The sequence below is a fragment of the Perca fluviatilis genome, unplaced genomic scaffold, assembly GCF_010015445.1.
Source record: "Perca fluviatilis unplaced genomic scaffold, GENO_Pfluv_1.0 PFLUV_unplaced_scaf_1, whole genome shotgun sequence".
NCBI lineage: Eukaryota > Metazoa > Chordata > Actinopteri > Perciformes > Percidae > Perca > Perca fluviatilis.
In genome coordinates this window covers 732,160-760,035 of record NW_024375502.1, presented here as the reverse complement: position 1 = coordinate 760,035, position 27,876 = coordinate 732,160, and the positions used below count along the sequence as shown (strand labels likewise).

At 36.9% G+C, this 27,876-nt stretch overlaps 3 protein-coding genes and 1 long non-coding RNA gene across 4 annotated transcripts in view; 1 reads left to right on the top strand and 3 right to left on the bottom strand.

Annotated features, from left to right (window-relative positions):
• LOC120554977 (NLR family CARD domain-containing protein 3-like) overlaps window positions 1–27,876 on the bottom strand; it is a 291,821-nt gene that overhangs the window by 22,791 nt on the left and 241,154 nt on the right. The window contains 2 exon segments of the mRNA XM_039793824.1: window positions 97–175; window positions 1,314–1,424. Coding sequence (XP_039649758.1) covers window positions 97–175; window positions 1,314–1,424 — 190 coding nt within the window.
• LOC120554982 (protein NLRC3-like) overlaps window positions 1–27,876 on the top strand; it is a 232,517-nt gene that overhangs the window by 119,669 nt on the left and 84,972 nt on the right. The window lies entirely within an intron of this gene.
• LOC120554991 lies at window positions 5,004–6,467 on the bottom strand. The gene is made up of 3 exons (XR_005638590.1): window positions 6,338–6,467; window positions 5,245–5,390; window positions 5,004–5,035 (listed from the first exon to the last, which is right to left on the bottom strand). It is a non-coding gene; the product is annotated as an uncharacterized LOC120554991 (long non-coding RNA).
• Window positions 12,583–17,083, bottom strand: LOC120554984 (galactose-specific lectin nattectin-like). The gene is made up of 6 exons (XM_039793828.1): window positions 16,991–17,083; window positions 16,160–16,249; window positions 14,144–14,233; window positions 13,608–13,742; window positions 12,952–13,063; window positions 12,583–12,855 (listed from the first exon to the last, which is right to left on the bottom strand). The coding sequence occupies exons 1-6, from the start codon at window positions 17,081–17,083 to the stop codon at window positions 12,782–12,784; spliced, it is 594 nt and encodes a 197-aa protein (XP_039649762.1). The 3' UTR covers window positions 12,583–12,781.

Here is a 27,876-nt window from a genome sequence, read left to right as displayed (position 1 = left end):
CATGTTGTACAGACTGACAATCCTCTGGTCTAAAACGTGCAGCATGGAGGTCATTGTGAACAGAATAGATGTAAAAGTAGTTGTACATGTACAGACCATAAATATGGAGTCCAGCTGTGTTTGATGCTGCTGGGCAGACTGACTACTGGGAACCTCTGCACTCTCCTGGTCCACTCTGTGGAGGAATCAGGAATAATTAGCTCACATCTTGTCTGTCCACACAGAGACAAACACAAGGTTATTTCCTGTGACTTAAAGTGTTGATAACAACATTGAATCAGATGGTTTCCCCTGACATTAAAGTGTTGGTGGTACTGCTAACCCCACTGTGAATCAACACAAAGAACTAAGAAGTAAACAAGGGCTACAACATGGTTGGCCTAAATAACTCCTACAGCAGCAGAGTGGTATCATGAGGCCAGCAGCCTGCAGCTGCTGTGGTCATGGAGCCAAATATTTGTAGGTAGTAGAGGTTTGGGGAGTCAATGGTGAAAAACCTTCAGTTTGCCTGAAAAAGATTTTGGCAAACCATCAGCTGACTCAGGAGGGGGAAGCAGAGTTTACCTGGACTGAGGATACTGTTGGATGGTGGTTCCCTTTTTTTTTGCTTCCCCTTTTTGTTTTCTCCTCACACCCAAACCCCCAAAAAAAAAAAAAAAAAGGAGTTTTGCATTTTTACCAATTTGGGTCAGGAGACGGGGGGAAACAATCTGGTCATGAAGCCACTCACTGAAACTTGGCTTTAACTTCCAGACTCAAATGGCAGAGGTCTTCTCATGGCATATAGTGTCCTGATCAAAAGCGCTTTTGCACACATCTTTTCTGGGGCAGGTCCGTCGGAAAAGACAAAGGTTACCAGCAATACTTGTTGAAGAAGTCCCAATATGTGCGTAATAGACAGTGTGCAGGACTTCTTCAACAAATAGTGTCCTGACCCAGGTGACACAAACACTTACCCAGGGTCTCTGGTTCTCCAGGAGGGATGTGCAGATGAAGTTACCCTGGAAGGGGCACTCTGAAGCACATACATCCCAACCATCCCCCTGGTATTCCCAGTTGGAGAAGAACATTTGGGAAGAATTTTACCATTCATGATTTTTAGCCTACCCTATGGCTATGGAAGATTTAAAATGCTTTTTAATGGGGCTAAAACACCAGATAATTTTGCACCAAACCAGGTCACTGGACAGCTTTCAGATGTGAGAATATAAATATATGTGACAAAGAAAGATGCTGAAAATAAATTCCAAAACTTCTCTGGATACATAAAAGTTGAAACATGAATCAGCAATATTATAATATTAACAGCTTACCTCTTTGAGGATTGTTGACCTTTAAAGTTAATGAGGCGATCATATGACCGATCACTCTTGAAGGACACACAGCTGGGTTCAGGTTCAGCAGAGTCTGGTCTTTGATGGATCCTGTTAGACAGAGAGTAAGACCAACAGGGATGGAAATTCACTTTTTAGTGTTCAGACACAAAAACTGCTGGAGATACAAGCAGCAACTAAAACAAGATTAACACAAAGAAGTTCAATAAACTATACACAAAACTGGGTGAAAAAGCTAAAACACCAGAGACAAATCTGGTCCTGATAGAAAAACACATTTATTGAGGGTCACATGTTTAGTTAAAGTCTTCCTGCATAAAATATAATATTAATTTTAATGTCTGTAGGCCTAATTATTAACAATTAAATGCCAATAATGCTTTACTTTCTGTCCAAAACTCAATACAAATTTTAAAAATAATTATTTTTGTCTAAACAGAAAGATATTTTGAGGGTGACAGGAAATTAATCAACTGCAATAATTTTTTTCCACAAGAAAACACTGAAATAAGAGTACCCTGTAGGGAAATATTGACGTTCTTTTTTTTCTCAGTTTCGCCAGTGATGACCTTAAGGTTATGCCATAATGTCTTTGGGTTGGTAGAAGAATGGGTAATCTGCTGCTGGAAATAGACCGCCTTAGCCTTGCACAGTTCAGCTTTTTAATTTGGCTAAAACACCAGATAATATTGGACCAAACCAGGGTCCAATATTAAAGTGAGATCTAAAGTTGAAGACTGGTCTTACTGGACAGCTTTCAGATGTGAGAATATAAATATATGTGAAGAATAAAGATGCTGAAAATAAATGCAAAACTTTTTCTGGATACATAAAAGTTGAAACATGAATCAGCAATAATATAATATTATTAACAGCTTACCTCTTTTCAGCAGAGGGTTGTTGACCTTTAAAGTTAATATTGCGATCATTTGACCGGTCACTCTTGAAGGACACACAGCTGGGTTCAGGTTCAGGAGACTCTGGTTTCTGCTTCATCCTGATAGAAAAACATTTATTGAGGGTCACATGTTCAGGTAAAGTCTTCCTGCAAAAAATATATTATTAATATGATTATGTATATAGGCCTAATTATTAAGAATAACATGCCAATAATGCTTTACTTTCTGTCCAAAACACAATAAAAATATCTTTTAAAATCATAATAAAAACATTTAAAAAAATATTGTCTAAACAGAAAGATATTTTGAGTGAGACAGGAAATTATTTTGCAAAAATATTCTCATTTCAGTCATCAGCTACAATAATTCCTTTCCACAAAGAAAACTTTATTTGAAGGAGTGTGCATGAGACTGACATGACCCAAAACAACCCAGACGGGACGTAGTTACATCCAATGAGACTCGTTCCAGTTTGCTGGATGTTCACAACTCACCTCAATCTTCTTCTTCTTAACATTTTAATTTACCTTTCAATTTGCAGCTTCTGCCTTTCAAGTCTCTCCATCTCTCCATCGCTCTCCTCCATTTCTCCTCGCCTCTCCCTTAAAGGTCTTTTTTTTAAAGTAGTGGTATCTCCATGGACCGGTGACTCTTCATGGACACACAGCTGGGTTCAGCTTCAGGTTCAGGTTCAAGGTGGGTCTGGTCTCTGATGGGTCCTGTTAGAAAGAGAGGAAGACCACTTTTTAATCTCCAGGAACAGAAGCTGCTGCAGAAACTAGAAGCTATCAAGCAGAAAATAAAGTCTGAATCTCTTCACTGAATGATTTCTGCTCTCTGCTCATCCTGCTCTGTCATTCATTCTCTTTCTGGGAGAACAGGAACATTGGAAAATCCGGACTAATGTCATCTTTCTGTCCCCTAATGGAGACAAGACTCCAGGACTAATGTCATCTTTCTGTCCTCTAATGGAGACAAGACTCTCAGGACTAATGTCATCTTTCTGTCCTCTAATGGAGACAAGACTCCAGGACTAATGTCATCTTTCTGTCCTCTAATGGAGACAAGACTCCAGGACTAATGTCATCTTTCTGTCCTCTAATGGAGACAAGACTCCAGGACTAATGTCATCTTTCTGTCCTCTAATGGAGACAAGACTCCAGGACTAATGTCATCTTTCTGTCCTCTAATGGAGACAAGACTCCAGGACTAATGTCATCTTTCTGTCCTCTAATGGAGACAAGACTCCATTATGACAATCAGTTTGCATGAGTCTTTGAGGAGAAACTCTGTTTTACAGACCTGTCCATTAAATCAACTCTCCATTAGTCCATCAAATCCTTTGAGTGTTAGTCGACTGAGAATTTCTTAAATTAAAAAAAACAAATTTTGGCTTAATTTTTTTTTTTAAAAACTTTTTTTTTTTTTTTTTTTTTTTTTTTTTTTTTTTTTTTTTTTTTTTTTTTTTTTTTTTTTTTTTTTTTTTTTTAAAAAAAAAAAAATTTTTTTAAAAAAAAAAAAATATTTTTTTTTTTTTTTTTTTTAATAAAAAAAATTTTTTTTTTTTTTTTTTTTTTCCCCTCCTCTCTCTGGCTCTCTGCATAATTTTTTTGAAAGGTGATTTTGCACTGTTGTATTTTTTCCTTGTGTAAACGTAAAAATTAAACTTTTACTGTGTGTTCCTGTGGATTTTTTTTTTTTAATGTGGATTAAGATAAGGAGATTTAGAAGAGTGTCGAAGATACAAATTCATTCTGTGGAAACCTACAACATTTTATAACTTACATTTGTGCATACTAATATATATATATATATAAATATATATATATATATATATATATATATATATATATATATATATATATATATAATAAAGGCCCATTTATATTGTAACTTATTGTTACTTTAAAATTTTTCCTGTATAAATAACAAAAATGAAATGAAATATCTGAATGCAGGAATTTAGACGTCAGAAGTTTTTTCTCGCCACTGTCGCACCAAATGATTGCTGAGAGTTTGGTCTACACCTAATCTATTTGTAGAGTGTCCTGATTAGGATTGGACACTACAAATAACATGTTATTGAATTTGAACACAGAGTTGCATCATAAAGAAGTGCCACTAGTTCCTGTTGGAGGAGTGCCAGCTCATAGTGACGCAGTTCCATATTAGTTGGTTTAGTTAGAGAATAAAAGAGCTGAGTCATGTTGTCTCCACATCAGTCCTGTCAGTGAATAGAACGACCGACACTAACTGCTGCAGACAGATTTCTGATCTTCAACACAAGAGTCCTTAACACTTTCTCAGGAAATAAGAAGTGAAGTAGAAACATTATATTTAACATTACAGAGCCAGAAACTAACCCTGAAGAGACCAAAGACTAACTTGGCAGAAAAATCACAATTAGATTGTTTCCCCCACATGGTTGAGCCCTAATGCCCAGATAACTAACGTGGAGAGAAAACTATGTACACATAGGCAGGATTTATGGAGGGGGGCTTTTTACAAGTTTTTCTTCATTTTTTAAGGTTTTTGTTACCTTTTTGGAATATTTTTTGACTTTCTTTCCGATATTTTTAACTTTCTTTCCGATATTTTAGCCCAAAGTCCACAGAGGCAGCCCGGTTGGTAACTTAAATTCATCAGAGCCAGCTGTAAATGATGATGATGATGATGACAATTCTGTTGTATAATGCCAATAAAGCCGAACCTTGAACCTTGAACCTTTATCAGAAACAGTAAGTTATCAAAACATAGTTGTGTTTTGTTCACTTTACTCTGATGGAGACGACCGTTTGTTTTCTGACAGCAGGAGAAAGGAAATAAAGATCAGCTGTTTGATTCCAGTAAATCACCAACATGGAGATTTATCTTCAACACAAGAGTCCTTAACACTTTCTCAGGAAATAAGAAGTGAAGTAGAAACATTATATTTAACATTACAGAGCCAGAAACTAACCCTGAAGAGACCAAAGACTAACGTGTTGTTAAAGTATCAAACAGCAACTTACAGTTTCTTCAAACAGTCCAAAGAGTTGATGAAGAAGAGTTGATGAAGAAGAGGGTCGCTCTCCACCTGGAGAGAAATCTCTGACACAGGTGAGCTGTTTCCTGGAATGAGTCCCAGCTCCACCTGTCAGGAAGCAGGCAGGAAGGGCTGCAACAGGAGCAGATTTTCACAATAAAATGAAATTTGGACTAATGGAGCCAAGACTGAGAATCAATCTCACTTTTCTTTCCTGTCAGTGTTTGTTCTAGGTTTTGTAAAAGACGGAGGTCCAAATATTCAGTGGTGGGGAGTTTATGGTTTGTCTTTCAAGAAAAGGTTACGTTTGTCAATAAAAAATATTGCAATTTTGCATAATGTTGAACTGTTGTTATTACCATGTGTGTCTTAAATGTTATAAAAGCTAGATCAGCTGATAAACAAATAACACTCAGAAGGATTAAAGTAAATCTTAAAGCTAAAGAAGTCTGACTACAATCATAAAATCTGAGAAAAGTTTAGTTTTGATGATCACATTGACTTCACATTAATTCAGTTAGGTGGTACCTAAAACGGCTCCAATGGTAGAGAAACCCTGCCTGAGACGTTAAAAACAATGACATTAAAGACACTTCTCCTCCTCCACACATCACTACAACAGTAACAGAGGCATTTAGGTCACTACATTTTATTCTGAAAGGTCCCAGAGGAAACAGTAGAGTCCTGTTGTGTCTGACTTTACGCTGGTGGAGACGACGGTGTGTTTTCTGACAGCAGGAGAAAGGCTCAGACCCCCATCTTCAAACTCAGCTTCATTTAGATCTCAACTACACAGCTGTAAAGTTTCCTGACTGCAGCCTCACGGTTGGGACAGACAGACGTAGAAACACCTGGCAAAGGATTTAAAACCTCCTCTGTAGTAGTTCATGTTACAACATGGAGATTAATCTTCAACACAAGAGTCATCTAAACTTCCTCAGGAAATAAGAAGTGAAGTAGAAACATTATATTTATATAATGTATATATTTATTTATTATATTTAACATTACAGAGCCAGAAACTAACCCTGAAGAGACCAAAGACTAACGTGTTGTTAAAGTATCAAACAGCAACTTACAGTTTCCTCAAACAGTCCAAAATGTCGACAGGAAACAACTCATGTGAGTTGTTTCCTGATGCGTCACAGCTCCAGCTGTCAGGAAGCAGACTTTCACAATAAGAGCTTTGTTTCTTCCAAAACAAAGTTTTCAGAAGTCTTCTGGTAGCTGTGCCAAGAGAAATCTCAATCATTCCCAATCTTACAGAGACGGAGAGCGTAGGTATATGTAAGGAGATAACATAGGCACAGGCTAATTACTGATCACTAACATGCTAGTTAACATTAGTAATTACTGATCACTAACATGCTAGTTAACATTAGTAATTACTGATCACTAACATGCTAGTTAACATTAGTAATTACTGATCACTAACATGCTAGTTAACATTAGTAATTACTGATCACTAACATGCTAGTTAACATTAGTAATTACTGATCACTAACATGCTAGTTAACATTAGTAATTACTGATCACTAACATGCTAGTTAACATTAGTAATTAAACCTAAACAGCTAATGGAAGTCCAAACTGCCTGTGAGCTTCTCCTGTACTATACGGTAATTCCTCTACTGTGTGACAGTAAGTCTCGTGGTTATGACCCAATCGTAACAGGTTTCACTTTTTTTTCTCTTTTTCATCAAACTGCAGTTTTTGCAAGTTCCCGCAATTTCATCGCATAAAATTGCATAAATATCATATATAGCATATTCCATCTCATGTTTTAAGAAAACGTGCCACATAATCAAGGATTATTGCCCGCAACAATCACAAAAAAAATATTTCTGGAAGGACTGTCTAATACTAGAATGCAGTACTAGCATATAGCCTAGCTTGATGTCCATAAACAAATAGATTTTCTTTATAGAGTTTAGCTAGATTGAACGACATATGACAGACGTGTATATGTATGACCCATGACCCTTTGTATTTTTTCCTCGTTTGGTTACACATGTAATATCATGTTAGCGCCAGGAGTAAAACCTAAACTGTAATATATCTTAAAAGAACACAAGAAACTAGATTGTTTGTGTCCATGTTGGCATCACTGTTGTGTGTTCATCAGAATTTAGTCTTTATTCCTTCATATAACATTTGTCTTAAAAATTATGAATTCATATAAGTCTGTTTAAAAAGTTGTAACGTTAAGTACAATTTCACCACTATAATAAAAACAGATCTAGAAATGATATGCTTTCTTATTTGCTCCTTAAATAGAGGTAATTCTTTTTAATTAATACAAAGCAAACTGAACAGAAAAAAACAAGTATTTTGTTTTACTTTCTTTTCTTCCAGGTGGGGCTGAAGGGCTCGACCACTGTTGATCTGCTGCATCATAACAGCACAGTGTCTTATCACCAACCCATGAAAGCTAGAAGTCTCCCTGCTGCTCCAGATCTACCTACTGTATGACTGGTTACAGACTACAACCATCTGCTCCAGATCTACCTACTGTATGACTGGTTACAGACTACAACCATCTGCTCCAGATCTACCTACTGTATGACTGGTTACAGACTACAACCATCTGCTCCAGATCTACCTACTGTATGACTGGTTACAGACTACAACCATCTGCTCCAGATCTACCTACTGTATGACTGGTTACAGACTACAACCATCTGCTCCAGATCTACCTACTGTATGACTGGCTACAGACTACAAACCATCTGGTCCGATCTACCTACTGTATGACTGGTTACAGACTACAACCATCTGGTCCAGATCTACCTACTGTATGACTGGTTACAGACTACAACCATCTGGTCCAGATCTACCTACTGTATGACTGGTTACAGACTTCAACCATCTGCTCCAGATCTACCTACTGTATGACTGGTTACAGACTACAACCATCTGCTCCAGATCTACCTACTGTATGACTGGTTACAGACTACAACCATCTGCTCCAGATCTACCTACTGTATGACTGGTTACAGACTACAACCATCTGCTCCAGATCTACCTACTGTATGACTGGTTACAGACTACAACCATCTGCTCCAGATCTACCTACTGTATGACTGGTTACAGACTACAACCATCTGCTCCAGATCTACCTACTGTATGACTGGTTACAGACTACAACCATCTGCTCCAGATCTATCTACTGTATGACTGGTTACAGACAAAGGTTATTATAGTTTTTATTTTTATTTCGTTTTGACTTTTTGTTTTCAAATTCAGTTTAGTTTGAATTAGTTTTTAAAGCATGTTTGCTAGTTTAGTTTAGTTTTTATTTTTTGAAAAAGCTTAGTTTTAGTTTATTTTTTATTAGTTTTAGTCTTTTTGGTAATATGGGTTATTTGTTGGGGGCAAGATTCAAAAAGGTCAGAAAAACGTATTGTGTAATAATAGCTCAACAAAAACATCATACAATTTTAGAAATATGTATTCACAAAGTATTCAACAATAACACCAGTACATAAAATGTACAAATGATGATGAGCACAAATACGGTATCTCACAATAGTGAGTACACCCCTCACAGTTAAAAGATATAATGAAATATAAATATTTCATTATATCTTTTAATGGGACAACACTGAAGAAATTACACTTTGCTCCAATGTAAAGTATTAAGTGTCCAGCTTGTATAACAGTGTAAATGTGTTATTGTAGCAAAGTGTAATGTCTTCAGTGTTGTCAATTGTCTAGCTATGTTCGGAAATGTCAACTCTGAAAGATGTAACGTTATGTGCTCTGTGAAAGACATTGACAAAGCCGAAAACTAAGGACATTTACACACACTCACACACGCACAGACACACACACACACACACACACACACACACACACACACACACACACACACACACACACACAGACATACACACACACACCACACACACACACACACACACACACACACACACACACATTCAGCGGAGCGGAGAAAAAAAAAAAAATCCCCAATCTGAGCTCTGTCACTAGCCTCCCCGATAACTTCCACCTGCAGTAGGCAGTAGCCTGCTACAGGTACTGTAGGTACTGCAGTAGCCTACTACAGGTACTGTAGTACCTGCAGTAGCCTACTACAGGTACTGTAGGTGGCAGTTGTCGCGAGGTTAGTGTGTGAGGTCAGATGATGAGGTGACAACGCAGGGAAAAAAAAGAAAAAAAAACAGAGACGGATGATGGACGCTACGACAGAGACGGTGCGCTGCCAAAACTTATGAAGGCTTTACTATGCATTCCCCATAGCAATGCAAGTTCAGAAAGGGTGTTTAGCATGGTACGAAAGATTGTTACAGAGAATGACGTAAGACCACAGAACTGTTTGCGCTTTACTTTTTTTCCAATTGCTAAAACACAATTTTGCAAACTAGTGTGGTTTTATCAAAATACTTAACACAATTCACAAAACCACACACCCAAACTGCAAAATACTATATATATCCTGCAAAATGAAGCACTGCAACCAAAACTACATAGCATTATCAAAATCAAAGTTTTGCACCACATGGCACACACTTCATTCATATTACCAGATTTTTGTCTAACCAACTACACACTGTTGGGCATAATGAAAAGCACTCTCATCTTTAGAATGCTTTGCCATAATACTAAAATAGTTCAAATTGTAGAAAATTTGTCAGATTGTTCACATGCACAGACCTTATCATAGTCATTGCACAGACCTTATCATGTCATTGCATTTCTGTGCGTGATTTTCATTTTTATTTGTATTCTTATGTATGTGTGATATATGTGTGTATATGTGTTTGTTGTGTTACAGTAAGGTTGTCTAAGCTAATGGATCCTAAAATTTCCCATGGGATGAATAAAGTATATATCTATCTATCTATCTATCTATCTATCTATCTATCTATCTATCTATCTATCTATCTATCTATCTATCTATCATCTATCTATCTATCTATCTCATCTATCTATCTATCTATCTATCTATCATCTATCTATCTATCTATCTATCATCTATCTATCTATCTATCTATCTATATATCTATCTATCTATCTATCTATCTATCTATCTATCTATCTATCTATCTATCTATCTATCTATCTATCTATCTATCTATCTATCTATCTATCTGCAGATACACACACATGATGTTGAAACATTTATGTTTGAATTTTTAACCAAACAAGTCAGTGCAACATATGCACAGCAGATATATTTATATAGGACTGAACAGAAATATGCTCACAACAAACAGTAAACTGAAAAAGAAAATTGCAGAAAAAATATATAGAAAAAAAAGAGGTGCTCACATGTGGTCTTTTTATAGTGCTTACTTTATGATTGAAGTGGTAACAATAAAGCATTGAGGTGTTTGGCCAGGTGGCGCATATGTTGGCCAATTAGCTCATGTAGTGTGATTTTGAATGGCAGTGTTTAGAAATGGCAGACATGTGACTTTATGTCAGATTGTTGTGTCTTATGCAGAGAACCGTGTTCAGTGCATTTAAAAAGGGCCATTTCGAATTGCAAAATGTGTGTAAAGCAGAAAATGTGTTTAGACTTTTGGAGACTTGAGAAGAGGTTTTGCTCTCTGTGTGTCAGTTTAAATAATTGTGCTATGCATGTCATTTTAGCATGTTAGCAATTGGAAAAAACTGTAACCACTCTGGCCCCGCCCACAAATACACTCCTTCCAAAACAGTCTTAAAGAATGCAAAGTCTGCAACAAATTTGTACAATAACTCACTAAAAGAGTAAAGAAAAGTCATGTGAAATGAAAAGAAAAACTGTAAAAGAAAAGCAATATGAAATGAAAAGAATGTGTGGAATGAAAATAAAATGTAAATGTAAAGACAAGCAATGTTATAAATTGTAAATGTTTTCAGCATTCTGCATCAAGTGGTGATTTTAGCTTTCTTGTACACCTGTCTTAAAATGTAAGGGACACTGGAGCTTGGTTGGGGTGGTAGGACTGCTCGCGGTGGGTGCCGGAAAATTTCCCTTATTTTCAAATCCAAAACTTGACAGGTATGACACACACACAGATACACACACACACAGATACACACACTCACAGACACACACACACACACACACGCGCATACACAGACATACACACACAGATACACACACACACACACATACACACACAAACACAGATACACACACACACTTTCTGATCAGGTGGTTTTTATTAGTTATTTGATGCTCTAAAAAATGTGATTGACAGCTGGGGTTGACTTGAGATAGGTCGGGTGGGTGTATGGGTGGGTTATACATAAAAGCGAACATGCTCGCCAGGAAGTTTTCATTGTGTTCTGATACTGTCAAAATAGACCTCTTTAGAGCATTTTGGACTGCTTTTTACACTGCCCCCTTGTGGGTTAGGTTTAAAAAGGCAAGTCTCAATGAGCTTTGAGTTGCTTATAATGATTGTTTGCGCATACTTCTCAGAAAACCAAGGTGGTGTACTGCAAGTGATTATTACTGGTATAGCTGTCTTTTTTAATTTGTGTCTGTTTTTTTGTATCTGTCCTTTTTATTCGTGTTGTTTTTCTAGTCTATTAATCATAACCTAATTCTAACCCTAATCCTAAACCCAAGTGTTAACCCTCAAACAGCCCTTTAAAGTTGTGGGGTACAGCATTTTCACCCCACAAGTATACTGTATTCCCGGTTTTTGGACCCCATGAATATAGTTAAACAAGAAAACACAACAGGACCAGACACTGTTTTTGTGACAATATGTTTATTTTTTATTTTTGAATGCTTAGTTGATTATATAGTGAAGGAAATCAGCTGAATAAAGAACACAACACATCAGTTTTAAGAATAAAAAGTAACCAGTTTATTAAACCAGTGGACTATATGAATTATTAATAGTTATTATGAAGTGTTATTACAGTTGCATTCTCCTCTTGTATCACAGAAAGGTGTGACAAAATATAAACTTTTATTTTCTATCTGGACATTTTGGATAAAAAGATCATCACCACTCATGTCTGGTAGGTTTACCTTTGGACGGAGTCAGGCTAGCTGTTTACAGTCTTTATGGTAAGCTAAGCTAGCTGTTTCCCCCTGATTCCAGTCTTTATGCTAAGCTAACGTGCTTGAGGGAACTTCATATTTAGCGTACACACATGAGAGTTGTATCGATCTGAACAATAACTCAGAGAGAAATCTAATTATTGTGTTAATATTTTATCAGATGAGTGGGCGCTGTTCATATCAGATAATATTCAGTAAATGAAAATGGAAAAGATGTGTGAGTATTCAAATGTTTTCTGTATTTCATTTTGTGTCATTTACTGTAGATTTAAAGTCCAATTACTGATTTGGTTTTGTCCAGCTCAGTGAGCCAGTTTCTGTCTAATTTTAAACCCAAATGTGAACTGTTCCCTAACTCTTCAGATAATAAACGAGTGAAAGTGAGTCATCTGTCAGCAGAGAGCTGTTTCTGTCTGCTGAACAAACTGAAATTGAATCAACGATAGAGATTATAGATGAGCTGGAGAGGCATCATGATGGTGTGTTAGAGTTACACATACAGGTTCTTGGAGCACACAAAAGAAGCCTGGTAGGTACTACAAGGCCTGTCGTTCCAGTTCTTTCCTGTAGAGAGTTGCCATCCAATGAATTACATTTAATGTCAAACTTTTATACTTGAGACTGCAACATACGACAAAATGTTTTTAATGTATTATTTACCTTCATAGTTCATCTCAAGACAGTTCTCCACTCCACTAGCATTGTCAGGCTGCCCCGCATTGAAGATTTTGTAGTCGAATTTGGATCCATCAGTCCACAACCACGTACCCTCCTGGAGGAGAAAGATTGGTTTAAAGTCAAAGTGAAATCAAGAGTTCTTGTTGTTGTGATAATCATTCAGGCCACAAGAGGATCCTTCCACCTTGTTTTCTACTGGTCACATGACAGTTAAGGTTAATGGTCTTTATAGTTACATTTATCAGAGAAAAGGTTACTGTTAGCCTGGTACAGAGCACCGTGAGGTTACGGTCCTTTCACAGTTATAGTTGAGTTTAGCAGATAAAAAGTGAGCGTCATGCAGCGACGACAGTAAAGTTTAGAAAAACCAAAATGACTAGTTTAGATTAGAAAAAAGATGGTGGTTTGAAATAAAACACTTCCGGGACATGGACACCTGTTTCCTGGGTGAACCCCCCCCCCGCCCTCCTCCCTATGAGCATCTTCACACTGTTATACAGCAGCAGTCAATGTGCTGCTGACAGTAATTAATACGTGGAATACATACAGATTACAGATATTTACTTTTCACAGCTATATGTACAGAACAGGCTGAGAGACGAGCGACATCACTTCCTGTGTAATGACAAAAGTCTCACCTTCACTGCGTCAGTGGCTCCGATCCAGGCATTTTTATATGTACCGGTCACTTGGTTAATGAAGTCTCTGAGGAATGTATTTTCTGCATCTGAGTGGATGGAAGCCAGATGCCCACCAGCAGTCTGGCAGAAGGTCTAATGGAGACAATATCATCAGTTTAAAACGTTTAGAAAGAAACAAAATCATAATCACATTATTAACAGATCTCAGGGCAGTTTTACAGTCACAGGGCACATTTTAATACTTTTAATCAGTAGTGTGGAAGAAGTATTCAGATCACGTACTTCAGTAAAACTACTAATACAACACTGTAAAAATACTGTATTACACTAAAAGTAAATGTAGGGTACTTAGTTACTGGTATTAATACTTTACCTAGCTACATTTTCTTGATGATACTTACATACTTTCTATGCAAGACTTTTACTCTATCAGAGTATTTTTACAGTGTGGTATTAGTACTTTTACTACAGTAAAGTATTAGAGTACATTGGTATTAAGCATACATGTGTTAAGATAGATAGAACTGCTGTACCTGTGCATCGATCCAGGTCTTTGCCTGGATGTATAAAGCGAAACAGCGAGAGCCAAACTGAGTCCAATTAGGAGGGCAGGGAGGTTCACCCTGTATGAACAAACACGCAGAAAACAATCACTAGTTTATATCGACAACTGTAGAGCTGGGAATGCAAGACTACAATCAGAGCAACCCAACAAGTCAGCGATACTGTTCTCAATGAACTTTCTCTGCATTGCTAAAGTCCTGAATGAGGGCCGACCAGTGCGTGAAAAAGCGGCACTTGGTCAGGTGTATTGGCGACGCAAAAAGTCACTTTTACCGTCTAGCCCTCTGGTGTTTAACTTTTTGGTGCTCTGGGTCGGGACGTTTAACTGACATGCGGCACAAGAACGGGACAAATAGGTGTAGGAAAAGATTGTGGGTGGGGTTACAAAATGTACGTATGAGTGACATCTCATGCAGAATTCATCAAGTATCATCATGAAAGATATGCCTGAATCATGTTTCACTTGGCTGACAATGAGGAGGACTAAAGGAAACATTATTTGATAAATCAGGTTCTTTCAGATCGTCTCATTCTGCTGTTTGCATCCACCTGGTTAATGCACATTTTTTGGAAGCTCACTGTGCCTCATGTGAAAGTCTGCTTTCCTCCCTAAGTACATTGTTAGAAAAGGGCACAACATGCACTACATTTTGATGAAGAGTTAAAACTGTGGATGGTGTGGCAAAGTAAAGATAACTTTGCTTCTGCTGCTGTCTGTCAGCTGGGTCCTGCACTCTGAGTGTGAACATTTCATCCATTACATCCTAATGTAAAAATGTCATAAGGCCATTTTCTCTAACTTTCAAACAAGGTTAAATATTTTAAATAGTATTAATGGGATTTGGAAGTTGAATACTATCCTGAATGGTTAAAATATGTGGAACATTTTAAAGTATGAATAGAGTTTTTTGGTGAATGTATGAATGAGTAGAAAGCAATTTAAAATAAATGAATTTGTGTAAAATTTGAATGTTCAAACATTTTTATCTGTATGCATTTCACATTAGGTAATAGTGTGAGACAATTAACAATGTGCATTTTTTATTTGATGTATAGTAGTTTCAAATGTTGTATGGCTTGGTCATGTGTTACATATGTGAAATTTTAGTTGGAGGTTATCATTAATGCTAGCTAACACAGTGAGATCCGCTATCATAAATTATTAACCAGCACTTGGATTAGCGAGCGTCAAAAGCATCAGAAATGTGTGGAAATATTATTACTAGCATAAAAAAAACGTCAGTAAACTTAAATGTGTAGCAATCTTAATGCGTAAAGTAACTAGTAACTAAAGCTGTCAGATTAATGTAGTGGAATATAAAGTACAATATTTCTCTCTGAAATGTAGCAGACTAGAAGTAGAAAGTGACATGAAAAGAAAAGACTCAAGTAAAGTACAAGTACCTCAACATTTGGACTGAAGTAGTTATATTCCACCCCTGGTCTAGACCAGGGATCTTCAACGTTTTTTTTAGCCAAGGACCCCTTAACTGAAAGAGAGACGGATCGGGGACCCCCTACCACATATATTGCATAAAATTGAGTTGCATATTCATCTGGTCCTACAATAACTTTTAGGGCAACCTAACGCATTTTTAGATACCTTTTGTTGCATAGAATACTAAGCTATTCATATAGCCTAATAATTGTTGGCATGCTTTTATAAATCATGTTTTAATGTTAAACACACATGTGGAACAGTCAATCCTTTGGGATGAACTGTATCTGTGGATGGCTACCTTAGTGACTACATGACCTACAGGCCAGTAAGCCTATCATCAGTGGGGATTCATATTTGCTAATAATATGTTGGAATCATGTTAAGACTTTTTAATTTTTGAAAAAATTTAAAAAAATAAAATAAACTGTGTTTTCATATATATATATATATTAAAATGCTGTAGTAGTTTTACTGCAGTAAAGTATTAGAGTACATAGGTATTAAGCATACATGTTTTGCATTATGATAGAAAGAACTGCTGTACCTCTGCATCGGTCAAAGTCTTTGTCTCGATGTTGAAATTGAAACAGCGAGAGCCAAACTGAGTCCAACCAGGAGGGCAGGAAGGTGCACCCTGCATTAATAAACAAGCCCAGACTAGTCTATATCGACAACTGTTCATTTAAGGTGAGAGTTCCTCAGCAGCGCTGTGGAGATAGAGCTGGTAATGCAAGACTACAATCAGAGGAACCCAACAAGTCAGAGGTACTGTTCTGACCTGGGCAGGAGGTTTTATTTTCTTCACATCACTGTGATCACAAAAATGTCAATTTATTATAAGTTACACAATACTTTGACAGCCAATGATATTTACATTTCGGGAGACCGGACTGATGTTCTACTGTTTAGTGTTAATCACCATCTAACTTAGCCAATTAAGAGCTACATTTAGCTTTCAATGTTATACGAATATGGTCCCTGTTGCACAGGTTTTGTTAGCTCAAATTCTTTAATGCACATTTATGAGTGCAACTATTATTAACAAAAATGGAAAGCTGAGGCTTATCAGTAGCAGAATTAACACTTAACAATTGTGCAGTTGACTTTAATGTGCTGCAAACAGCACAACCACAATGTCAAAACAAACAAACATACGAGCATTTGTATTTATATGTGCAATAACATCTGCTGAACAAGTCCGACATTTACTCAAAAGTGAAGATTGTAAACTGTTTATTAAAATAATATAAAATGTTTTTTGTAATGTAGCTAAATACCAAATTTCCATTTTTTAATTACGGGACAAAATCAGGGTAATGAGCTGCCAGATCTGGTTCCGTTATTTTAGTGATTTATTTCTTAAGAGTGTACTTACATATGCAGTCAACAGTCCGCTGGACAAACAGAGCAACAAAGCTAATGGAAAGTCTGATGTCATCTGTAGAAAGAAGTTAAACAAAGTCAACATATGGCAGACAAGGAAAGAATGTCAGACAATGAATGACTGCAATTGATTATTAATGAGCCATTTATCAAATTAAAATATCCTGCTTATCCGGGGTGGGGTCGCGGGGACAGCAGCTCTAGCAGGGGACCCCAAACTTCCCTTTCCCGAGCTTCATTAGCCAACTCTGACTGGGGGATCCTGAGGTGTTCATAAGCCAGGTTGGAGATATAATCTCTCCACCTCGGGGAGGCCTCCTCCCAGCTTGATGTGCCTGGAATTCTTCCCTAGGGAGGCGCCCAGGAGGCATCGATACCAGACGCCCGAACCACCTCAACTGGCTCTTTTCAACACAAAAGAGTAGCTGCTCTACTCCGAGCTCCTCACGGATGACTGAGCTTCTCACCCTATCTCTAAAGGAGACGCCAGCCACCCTCTTTAGGAAACCCATTTCGGTCACTTGTCCCTGCGATCTCGTTCTTTCAGTCATGACTCAGCCTTTATGACCATAGGTGAGGCTAGGAAAGGAAACAGACCAGTAGATCGAGAGCTTTGCCTTCTGGCTCAGCTCTCTTTTTTTATCACAACAGTGTGATAAACTGAATGTAATACCACCCCCGCTGCGCTGATTCTCTGGCCAATCTCCCGCTACGTTGTCCCCTCACTCGCGAACAAAAACCCAAGGAACTTGAATTCCTGCACTTGGGACTCATTCCCTCCCCCCAAAATGTCCTCACAATAAAGATAGTATTAGTTATATTAAAAGTAAAAATAGATGAAATTTTGATAATAAATTGAAATATAAATACCTTTGTTGAGGTGGTAATTGGCTTACACAGAGAAGAAGAACAAGCTGATGAGAAAATGTCACAGATCTGAATAGCATATCTCAACACTTATTAATAACAAATTATGTTAAACTTAACCTGATTTACATCATTAATATATCCACAATCTGTAATTAGTTTTACCTTTACATAAAAGGAATAAACTCTACAATCTAGCATAAACAAAATATATCACATTTTCAGGCAAATCTTTCAATGATAATGATGACAATACAGGTGGAAATGTCCATCATACTCACGTCAGTAATCTTTGTTCTGCCTGGTTTGGTTTGGAGGGAAAAGAGAGTCACTTATATACCTTAGAAAGTAGGGAGTGGTCTTATTCATGATTGACAGTTCATGCAATGATGCAGATAGAGACTTGATATTGAACCAATATTTAACAGGGTGTAAATATCAGGATCAGGTGTATGACAGTATCTGGATGCAATGAACAATGTGTGTGTAACCGGTGGACTTCTGCGTTGTGTTTATTTTATTCACCACACCATGACACCAGGATCTCTTTATGATGATATCCGTTTATTCTCTCTGGTGACAAATACAAATACATAAGACCTCGTTATTAATCAAAACAGCCTGCTCAAGCTTCTCTCCCAAACGGGATTACAAAAAGGGCATTAACAATATAAAGCAATACGATATACAGTGAAAACATACCTGGTGACAAACATGAACATCCGACCACAAATACAAACCTGTGCTACTTACCTGGGAGAACAATACTTACCTCTGACCACTTCCAACACTTCTCCACCTTTACCTCTTTAGTGAGAAGAGAAGCATTCCTGGTTCACAAACACTCCCACAAACACACAAACTAAAACAGCAAAGGTTTGCACACATGTAACTTACCTCGTACTTTGGATGAAATGGCCCAAGCAAGGAATGTTATCTTTAAAGCCACACAAAGCACAGCTTTTCCCAAAGAACTGTCACCTCTCTGAGCTTAAAAAGCTGTTTCCAGAAACAGCCACTTGCAGAAACTCAGTCCAACGATCTCATTTGTGTCGGAGGCCGACTAAAGCACTCCGACCTTGCAACCCAAAATTTCTGCCCAAGGATAGTCACATCTATCTACTGCTCACCCGACATAACCATGATATGCAACACCAAGGCCGTCACCTGATGGAAGGAGCAATTAGGGCAGCAGGATTATGGATCCTTGGAGGAAAGGCGCTAATTAATCCAGTACTACACAAATGCATAATCTGCTGCAAGATGCCTGGAAAGCTCGAAGAACAACGCATGGCTGACCGACTGAACGTGTCCTGCCCTCCTTTTACATATGTGGTGCTCAATGTGTTTGGACATCGGTCTGTCACAACCAGATGCACCAGAGGAGAACAGGCGGAGAGCAAGAGGGGGGGGGGTCATCATGTTACACTGCATGAGTTTGAGAGCTGTACATATTAAGATCATTAAGTGTATGGCACGTCCACACTGGCACTACTTCACACTGGCCCTGTGAAACAGCTCAGATCTGATTGCGGCACTAACTTCCTTGGAGCGTGCAAGGAGCTGGGATTTCAACCCATCAAATGCCTGTGTATGGGAGGCTCTTTGGAGCAAATAATTGGCATTGCAAGTGAATCCTTGGTTAAATATTTCTTCAGCAAAACACTCACCTTTCCCACAGAGTGCTTTGCACATTAGCGGTAGAGGTCACAGCTATCATAAACAACCACAGAATTTCATTTTTGTGAGGAAGAATGTTCCACTGAAAAGTACGAAAACATTTCTTGCAAGTGACAAGTAATGAAGATGCTTGAGCGAAATGTTGTGGAGTAAAAGTATACATTTTATCAAGGAAATGTAGTGGAGTTAAAGTAAAAGTCTCCAGAAATATAAATAACGAAGTAAAGTTCAGATACGTAAAAATTCTAAAGTACAGTAACAAATAGAGGTGCGATGAGATTTCGTCCCACGAGATCTCATCACACGCGTCCACAGCGTGAAGTTCCCTCTGGCGCTGTCTGGAGCAGATCACTCTCTTTCTCTGTTAAAATGAGTCAAAACCTAACTTTACCTTTAATGATATTAATCAAAGAGAGATGTTCTCCCTTCCTCCTATAATGGTCATAAATCGATACTAGCCTACTTCTTTGTTTAGTGCTGCAATTAATAAAATGCAGAGGAGGAGAAAAGAGCATCTGTCTTCATAAAAATCATCTGTTGAGTGTTTGATGGAAATGTATTTGTTCTTTAGAACGTAATCACTGCGTTATGGTATTATTTCGGTCTATTTCAGCCAGGGAAGCTGGGTTGGTTTGTTTTTTATTGATATTTTTAAAACTATAATGCTACATCTATCAACATTTATTTAGATGTTATCATGGTATTCATTTCTTTATTTTAATAATAATATTTCAGTCTTATTACCGGTGAAATATTACAGTATGCTGTAAAACAGAAGACTACGATATTATGAGCTGAGCTGGGTGCTTTCAAAGCCGATATGCCACAATGCAACGCGGGCATTCAGATCAGAGATTGGACAGCGATCAGAGGGTTTTTAATGACAATATCGCTTCAATGTACATATATTTAATCAGTGGTTTAGTCACCAGCAACATGTCCAGTAAGTTATGCACCATAATAACACGGCGTCTGTGAAAGATTGCTGCACGTTGATAATGGCAGCCTCCGCCTATTTACTCCTCCTATTTACTTTAAAACTTGAAAAACACTTTGATGGGCTTGTAAATAAGCCAATGGGTGAACTTGGGTCCGTGAGCTGACCAATCAGATTTACGTCTCCTCACATCCCTTTTGGCGCCTTCATCAGAACGTAGCACTGCATGAAAAGTGGGATTTTCGTCAGTATTCGTCACTGTAGATTGTCGTGGAACTTCAGGATTACGGCTGTACACGGCAATTTACAGGCAACACCGAAAACTGCCGTGAATTGTCGGAAATTGACGTGGGCCTTTCTTGGCAGTTGTCCCCCCATGACCCTCCCTCCCTCTAATTCTAGGGGAGGCTTTCACATGTAAATGAAAATGCTGTGAGCTATACAAATGCAAATCATGGTAGCAGCAGGGGGAGTTTTACCCCAGGTGACATTTTCATAAAAGGTATTAACTTAATTTTAAGAAAATCTCTTAAAATAGATCAGACTCAGTATAGCCTAATTGTAGACTCTTTAGTAGATTTATTTGATGAAAGTATGCTAGATTAATTACTGTGTATGTCATTAGTAATGACTAATTAGATGTAAAAAAGATACACAAAATAATTTATCTCAACCATTAGTTTTAATCAGGCTTTGCCCCAAAGGTAAAATGTGCATTCCATGATTCATTCCCAGTCTCCTAGAGCTCAACCACTGTCCATAGTGGCATGACTACAGTGGCCTTTCTTTGGTCTTGCTCATCCAACATTGTCTGGTGGAATGGAGACAGAGGCACCACTGGACAGTTTTTTTTAAGAACTGTCTTTCTGCTGACACCAACACTGTGCTTCACATAAAGCATATCAGCTGTGTCATTGCATGACAAGGTCCCAACCATTTGTCTTCTTAAAATACTGGCAAATTCAGCACCATATTCACATGTCCATGGCACATGAAGCTGTTGGCTCTGCTCAAATGGCCTCATAATCTAGACTTCAATAGTCCTATTGTTATTAAGCCTTCCCAGTATTCCATTAAATCTCACTGTAATTCACCTCCACACCAGTGTGTGCGCTGTTCGCGCCCTGCTGGTTAATCTGCTCCTCTTTGTTTCTCTATCACTCTACCCCCCCCCGCCCCCTACCCCCGCCCTCACTGCTTCCATTTGAAAAAAAGCGGCGGGACTCGGGAGATGAGTCCGAGAGTTACAGCAAAAACTTCCGAAATATGGGAATATTTCAGGCCAACTGGTAAAAGAGTTGTCTGTACACTCTGTCAAACTTCACTTGGAAACACACAGGAGTTGTTCGAGACGTACGGAGCGTTTTTTCTCTCCTCCATATCACCTCCGGGGCTCCAGAGATGCGCTCACAGAAAAGAAGAAGACAACGTAAGTATATGATTATTAATGAAACGGCGAGCTAGTCCGTACTGTTTATTAACTCTTGATCGTACAATGACTGTCTTTGGATGTTAAACAGGCTACTTAGACTTGGCAGTAATCATTTTAACTATGATAATCATGACATGAATATACAACATAGCATATATGAAATAAATATATACATAAATAAATAAATATATATATATAATTTTATTATAATAATAATGGCCCAGGTTGACCAATAACCTAACCCATGACAGACCTGTCAACCAATCACGAGAGATTTTTCTTGTTTGAAAGTAGTGGTTTCATCCAATAGCGAGTGAGGAAATTCCAGCCAGGCCAGACGTTCTCTGGCCAGGCTCCTATTCATATTCTAATTAGATCCATTACCACCTCCGCGGGGGCTCTCCACATACATCATGGTTCGTTTCCGACAATTTGTGGCACAGACGAACGTGACGTTTGCAGCCTGTAAATTGTCGATAACTGCCGAAAATTAGGGGGATTTCCCGGCGCTTACAGGCATTTACGGGGACGGAAATCCCACTTTTCATGCAGTGTATGACTCAATATTTAAATTATTTTGATAATGTGGAGGAGGTCGTTATAGTTCAATGAAGACCTGTATTCGAGCCAGAGAACAACGTTATGGATGAAGAGAGACGCGAGAGGCTGCGGGCTGAGGATGGTGAAGCAGCGGCTGGAGGGCTCGCGAGGGCTCGGGATATTGGGTGCTGTGCCCCCAAAGAATATGTTCTGTAACAACAGACTACCTGAGACACGCCTTTTCTCGTCTGGCGTTCCACTATCCACACAAAAATTCAGTCTGTAGGATCGATAATGTTGTCAGACACTTGTAGTAAATAGTAGTAAAAAAATCACTTTTATTGGACCCAGAGTTGTGTGTGTTCTCGGATGCATCAACCAAGGCAATTAGTGTTGTGGCGTACCTGAAAGCAGTTAAAGAAGATGGGCAAGGAAAAACTAGCACCCCAGTCTGACCCTACAATCCCAAGGCTCGAGCTGTGTGCCGCTGTCTTAACAGTAGAGATGGCAGATCTCATCCAGGACGAGCGACCTGCAGTTGGAGAGCATGAAGTTTTACGGCGAGAGCATGTAATTATATTTATAATTAGTCCAAACGATTCTACACATGCTACCACAATAGAGTACAACATATCGGTCAGTCCTCGAAGCCGGACCAAGAGCACTATGTTCATACAGAGGAAAACCCTGCAGACCATGCGTCAAGATCCTTACCTGCATCCCTCTTGTTGCAGACCTCTTGGTTGACCGGACCCTCCTTCCTGCATCAGCCATCTGCAGATACAACACAAACCAGTGAGACATTTGAGCTGATTGAATCTGAAAAAGATTTGGAAATAGTACAAACCTGTGCTACTTTTTTAACTCTATGTCTAATCTTGTGCATGCACAGAATTAGACATAGAGCTAAAAACAAGGAAACAAAGACATAAAAACTTTGCCAGGACACACTTACAGTCTGTACTTGTAACAATACCAACTTGTCCTCAATGTGAGTTTTGTTTGGCTCCTTTGATGTTCAAACACAGATATAATATCTGTGTTGGCATGTTTAAACACGCAAACACGGATATCATATCCAATATCATATCCGTGTTGGCCAGACAAAACTCGTATATGTCTCCCTGCTGAACACATGACTGGTTCGAGTAGTTTGCCAACTGTGGTGAAGGAAGATGGATTCTACACACACATAGACAATGATAAAAGAAGGAAGTTGAGGGTTTTTGGGTGAATGGGTCAATCAAACAACAACAGGACCCAGGAGGCCGGGTTTTGTGTCCTGTTCTTGTCCCATTTGTCACTGAAACGTACATTTTTTAACCCCATCTCCCAATCTCCCCATTCATAACCCTAACTAAGTGTTTTTACTCTGCACGTTGGCCAAAGGGGTATGCAGAGCATCAAATATTTCCGAGGATGGGATATCCTAACCAAAATACATTGGAATTAGTTGAAAACCCCTGAGAATGACCACAAAAACACACAAAAATGAAAATAAAGACACAAAAGTAACATAAAGATGGAAAAGAGCCCAAAATTGGCAGAAAGACACAAAATAACAGCAAGCAAACACAAATTGAATATGTGATAAAGTTGTTGAAAATCACAATAACGATATATATCTTGCAATAAATAATCAGATATTAATCAATTAATTTATCAGTTCTGCTGCTTTCAGTTTTCTGCTAAAATACAACAAATTGTGGGGGAGACCTCTAGCTCACCCAGTAAAGCGTTAAGCCCCATGTTGGCTGGCCGGCCCGAATCAGACCTGCTGCCCTTTGCTGCATGTCAGCCCCCATCTCTCTCCCCTTTTCATGTCTATCTACTTTAACAATGAAGCTAAAAGCCCCCAAAAATATAATATTTTCTTTCAAATAACTAAAGATCTCTTGGTGTCTTTCATGATGTGTTTGTTTTTAGACCAGTTGCATATATACACAGTATTATACACAGTATTAGGAGTAGTATTCATACAATATATATACACGGTATTATACACGGTATTAGGAGTAGTATTCATACAATATATATACACAGTATTATACACAGTATTAGGAGTAGTATTCATACAATATATATATATATATATATATATATATATACGTATTATACACATATTAAGTAGAATATACAATATATATACTCGGTATTGTACCGGTATTAAGTAGTATTCATACAATATATATACGGTATTATACACAGTATTAGGATTAGTATTCATACAATATATATATATATATATATATATACGATTATTATACACAGTATTGGAGTAGAATTCATACAATATATATACTTCGATTGTACAATTATTAGGAGTAGTATTCATACAATATATATAACGATATATACCGGTATTAGGAGTAGTATTCATACAATATATATACCGGTATTGTACATTAGAGTAGTATCATACAATATATATAACGGTATTATACACAGTATAGGTAGTATCATACAATATATATACTCGATTGTACGAAGGAGTAGTATTCATACAAATATATACGGTATTATACACAGTATTAGAGTAGTATTCATACAATATATATACACGTATTATACACAGTATTAGGGTAGTATTCATACAATATATATATGCGATTATACACAGTATGGAGTAGTATTCATACAATATATATACACAGTATTATACACAGTAATAGGGTAGTATTCATACAATATATATATACGATTATTATACACAGTAATAGTGGTATTATACAATACAATATATAAACGATTATTATACACAGTATTAGGAGTAGTATTCATACAATATATATATATACACGTGTATTATACACAGTAATAGAGTAGTATTCATACAATATATATATACGTTATTATATACATTAGGAGTAGATTCATACAATATATATATACACGGTATTATAACAGTAATAGGGTAGTATTCATACAATATATATATATATATATATATATATATATATATATATATATATACTGCTATTTATACAGTATTAGGAGTAGTATTCATACAATATATATATATATATACGATTATTATACACAGTAATAGAGTTGAGTATTCATACAATATATATACTCGTGTGTTATGTAGGAGTAGTATTCATACAATATATATTACGATTATACAGTATTAGGGTAGTATTCATACAATATATATACACGTTATTATACACAGTAATAGGGGTAGTATTCATACAATATATATATAACGGTATTATACACAGTATAGGATAGTATTCATACAATACAATATATATATATCGATTATTATACACAGTATTAGGGTAGTATTCATACAATATATATATATACTAATTATTATACACATATCACTGGTGTACCATACACTATTATATACACATGCACACATTATGGGTATTCATAATTTCACTATATATATATATCTATACCATGATTATGCATATTTACAGCTATACCCATATATTTTGGCCATATATATATACACATATGTATACTTCACTATTTACGTTTAAAGTGATATTCCTTATATATATATATTCACATTATGCCTATGCTGTGTGTATTCACCATTCTTTCTATACCATTATTATGCTGTAAAATGTGTCTTAGTATTATGCATGCTTAATGTATTATGACTATAGTGCAGGTTATTCCTTTCATATTATATATATTGTGTATTTATTTCTATGAGAGTGTATACACGTATGTGTATTCCACCCTCACCACATTATTATACGTGTGGAATGTGAATTATTCAGGTGTATACACAGTGTGCATGTAAGGCCATATTTTTATATATATACCCAGTATTATACTATGCTAAGTGTGTATCTATTTTTTGAGTGAGTCTTGTATATATGTGTACGTGTGTGTGTGTGTGTGGGTATGGCTTGCAAGTGTATATACATATTATATATTTGGCTGGCCCCCTCTCTCACCATATATAACCCGGGTGTGTGGGGTCAGGATCCATATATATGTGTGTGGTGCCAATCAGTGTGTGTGTGTGGCACATATATATAACAGTAGTGTGTGTGCGTGGTGTTGTTCCAGTGAGTGTGTAGTCGTCCGTATGTTATATATAGCAGTGTGTGGGATGATTGATGACACATTATATTACAGTGTGGGGTGATCATGGATATATATATGATGTGGGATGATATATTTATTATATACAGTGATAGGGATTAGATATTCATACAATATATATATACATTATTATATGTTCAACAGTAATGGGAGTAGTGTTCATAATATATATATATATATATATATATATATATATATATGTATACTACGCTATTATACACACAGTGATTAGGGTAGTATTCTACAATGTATGTATTATATGTGTATATATCACAGGTTATACACAGTGATGGGGTAGTATTCACAATATATATATAGGTATATATATATATAGGTATATATATATAGTGATGGTATGTGTATGTATGTGATACACAGTGTTAGGAGTGAAGTATTCATACAATATATATACACAGTATTATACACAGTAATGGGAGTGAGTTTTGCATATATGTATACGCAGGTATTATATACACAGTAGTAGGAGATGGTATTCATACATACAATATATATAGTGATTATACACAGTATTAGGGAGTAGTATTCATGCAAATATATATGCTGATTATTACCACAGTATTAGGAGTGAGTATTCATACAGTATATATGCTAGGTATTATACCAGAGGTTAGGAGTAGTATTCATGCAATATATATACAGTAGTATGCACAGTAATAGGGTGTATTCATATATATACTGATTATTTGCACAGTGTTAGGGAGTAGTGATTCATACAATATATATGCAGTGATTATACATGTTAGATTTTATTTATGCTATATATATACACAGTGTGGAATTTTATTTATACATTATATATATACATTATGTACAGTGATTGGAGTTGGTATTCATACAAGTATAATGTATGACGGTTATTATACATAGTGATTAGGTGTGTTTATATATTATGTTTTGGTGTTTGCAGTTGGATTGTGTTCATTACAATATATATGTCTTTAGATTGTTATGCACAGTGATATTAGGAGTAAGGTATTACCATGCAATGTATATACTGCGATTGTTATGCACAGTGTGGGATGAAGTATTCATGATATATATATATATATATATATATATATATATATATATGCAGCTATTATGCACAGTATTAGGGGTGGTATTCATGGTATATATGTATATACGATTCATTATACACACAGTGTGGGGTGAGTGTTCATACAATATATATATATGTATATATATATATATATGTATACTTTCGGCTATTGCATGCTGCAGTATTAGGGTAGTAATTTGTACAATATATGTACTTGATTGTTATACACGGTAATGGGGTGGTATTCATACAGTATATGTATGTGTGCTGGAATTGGCAATGCGTGACAAA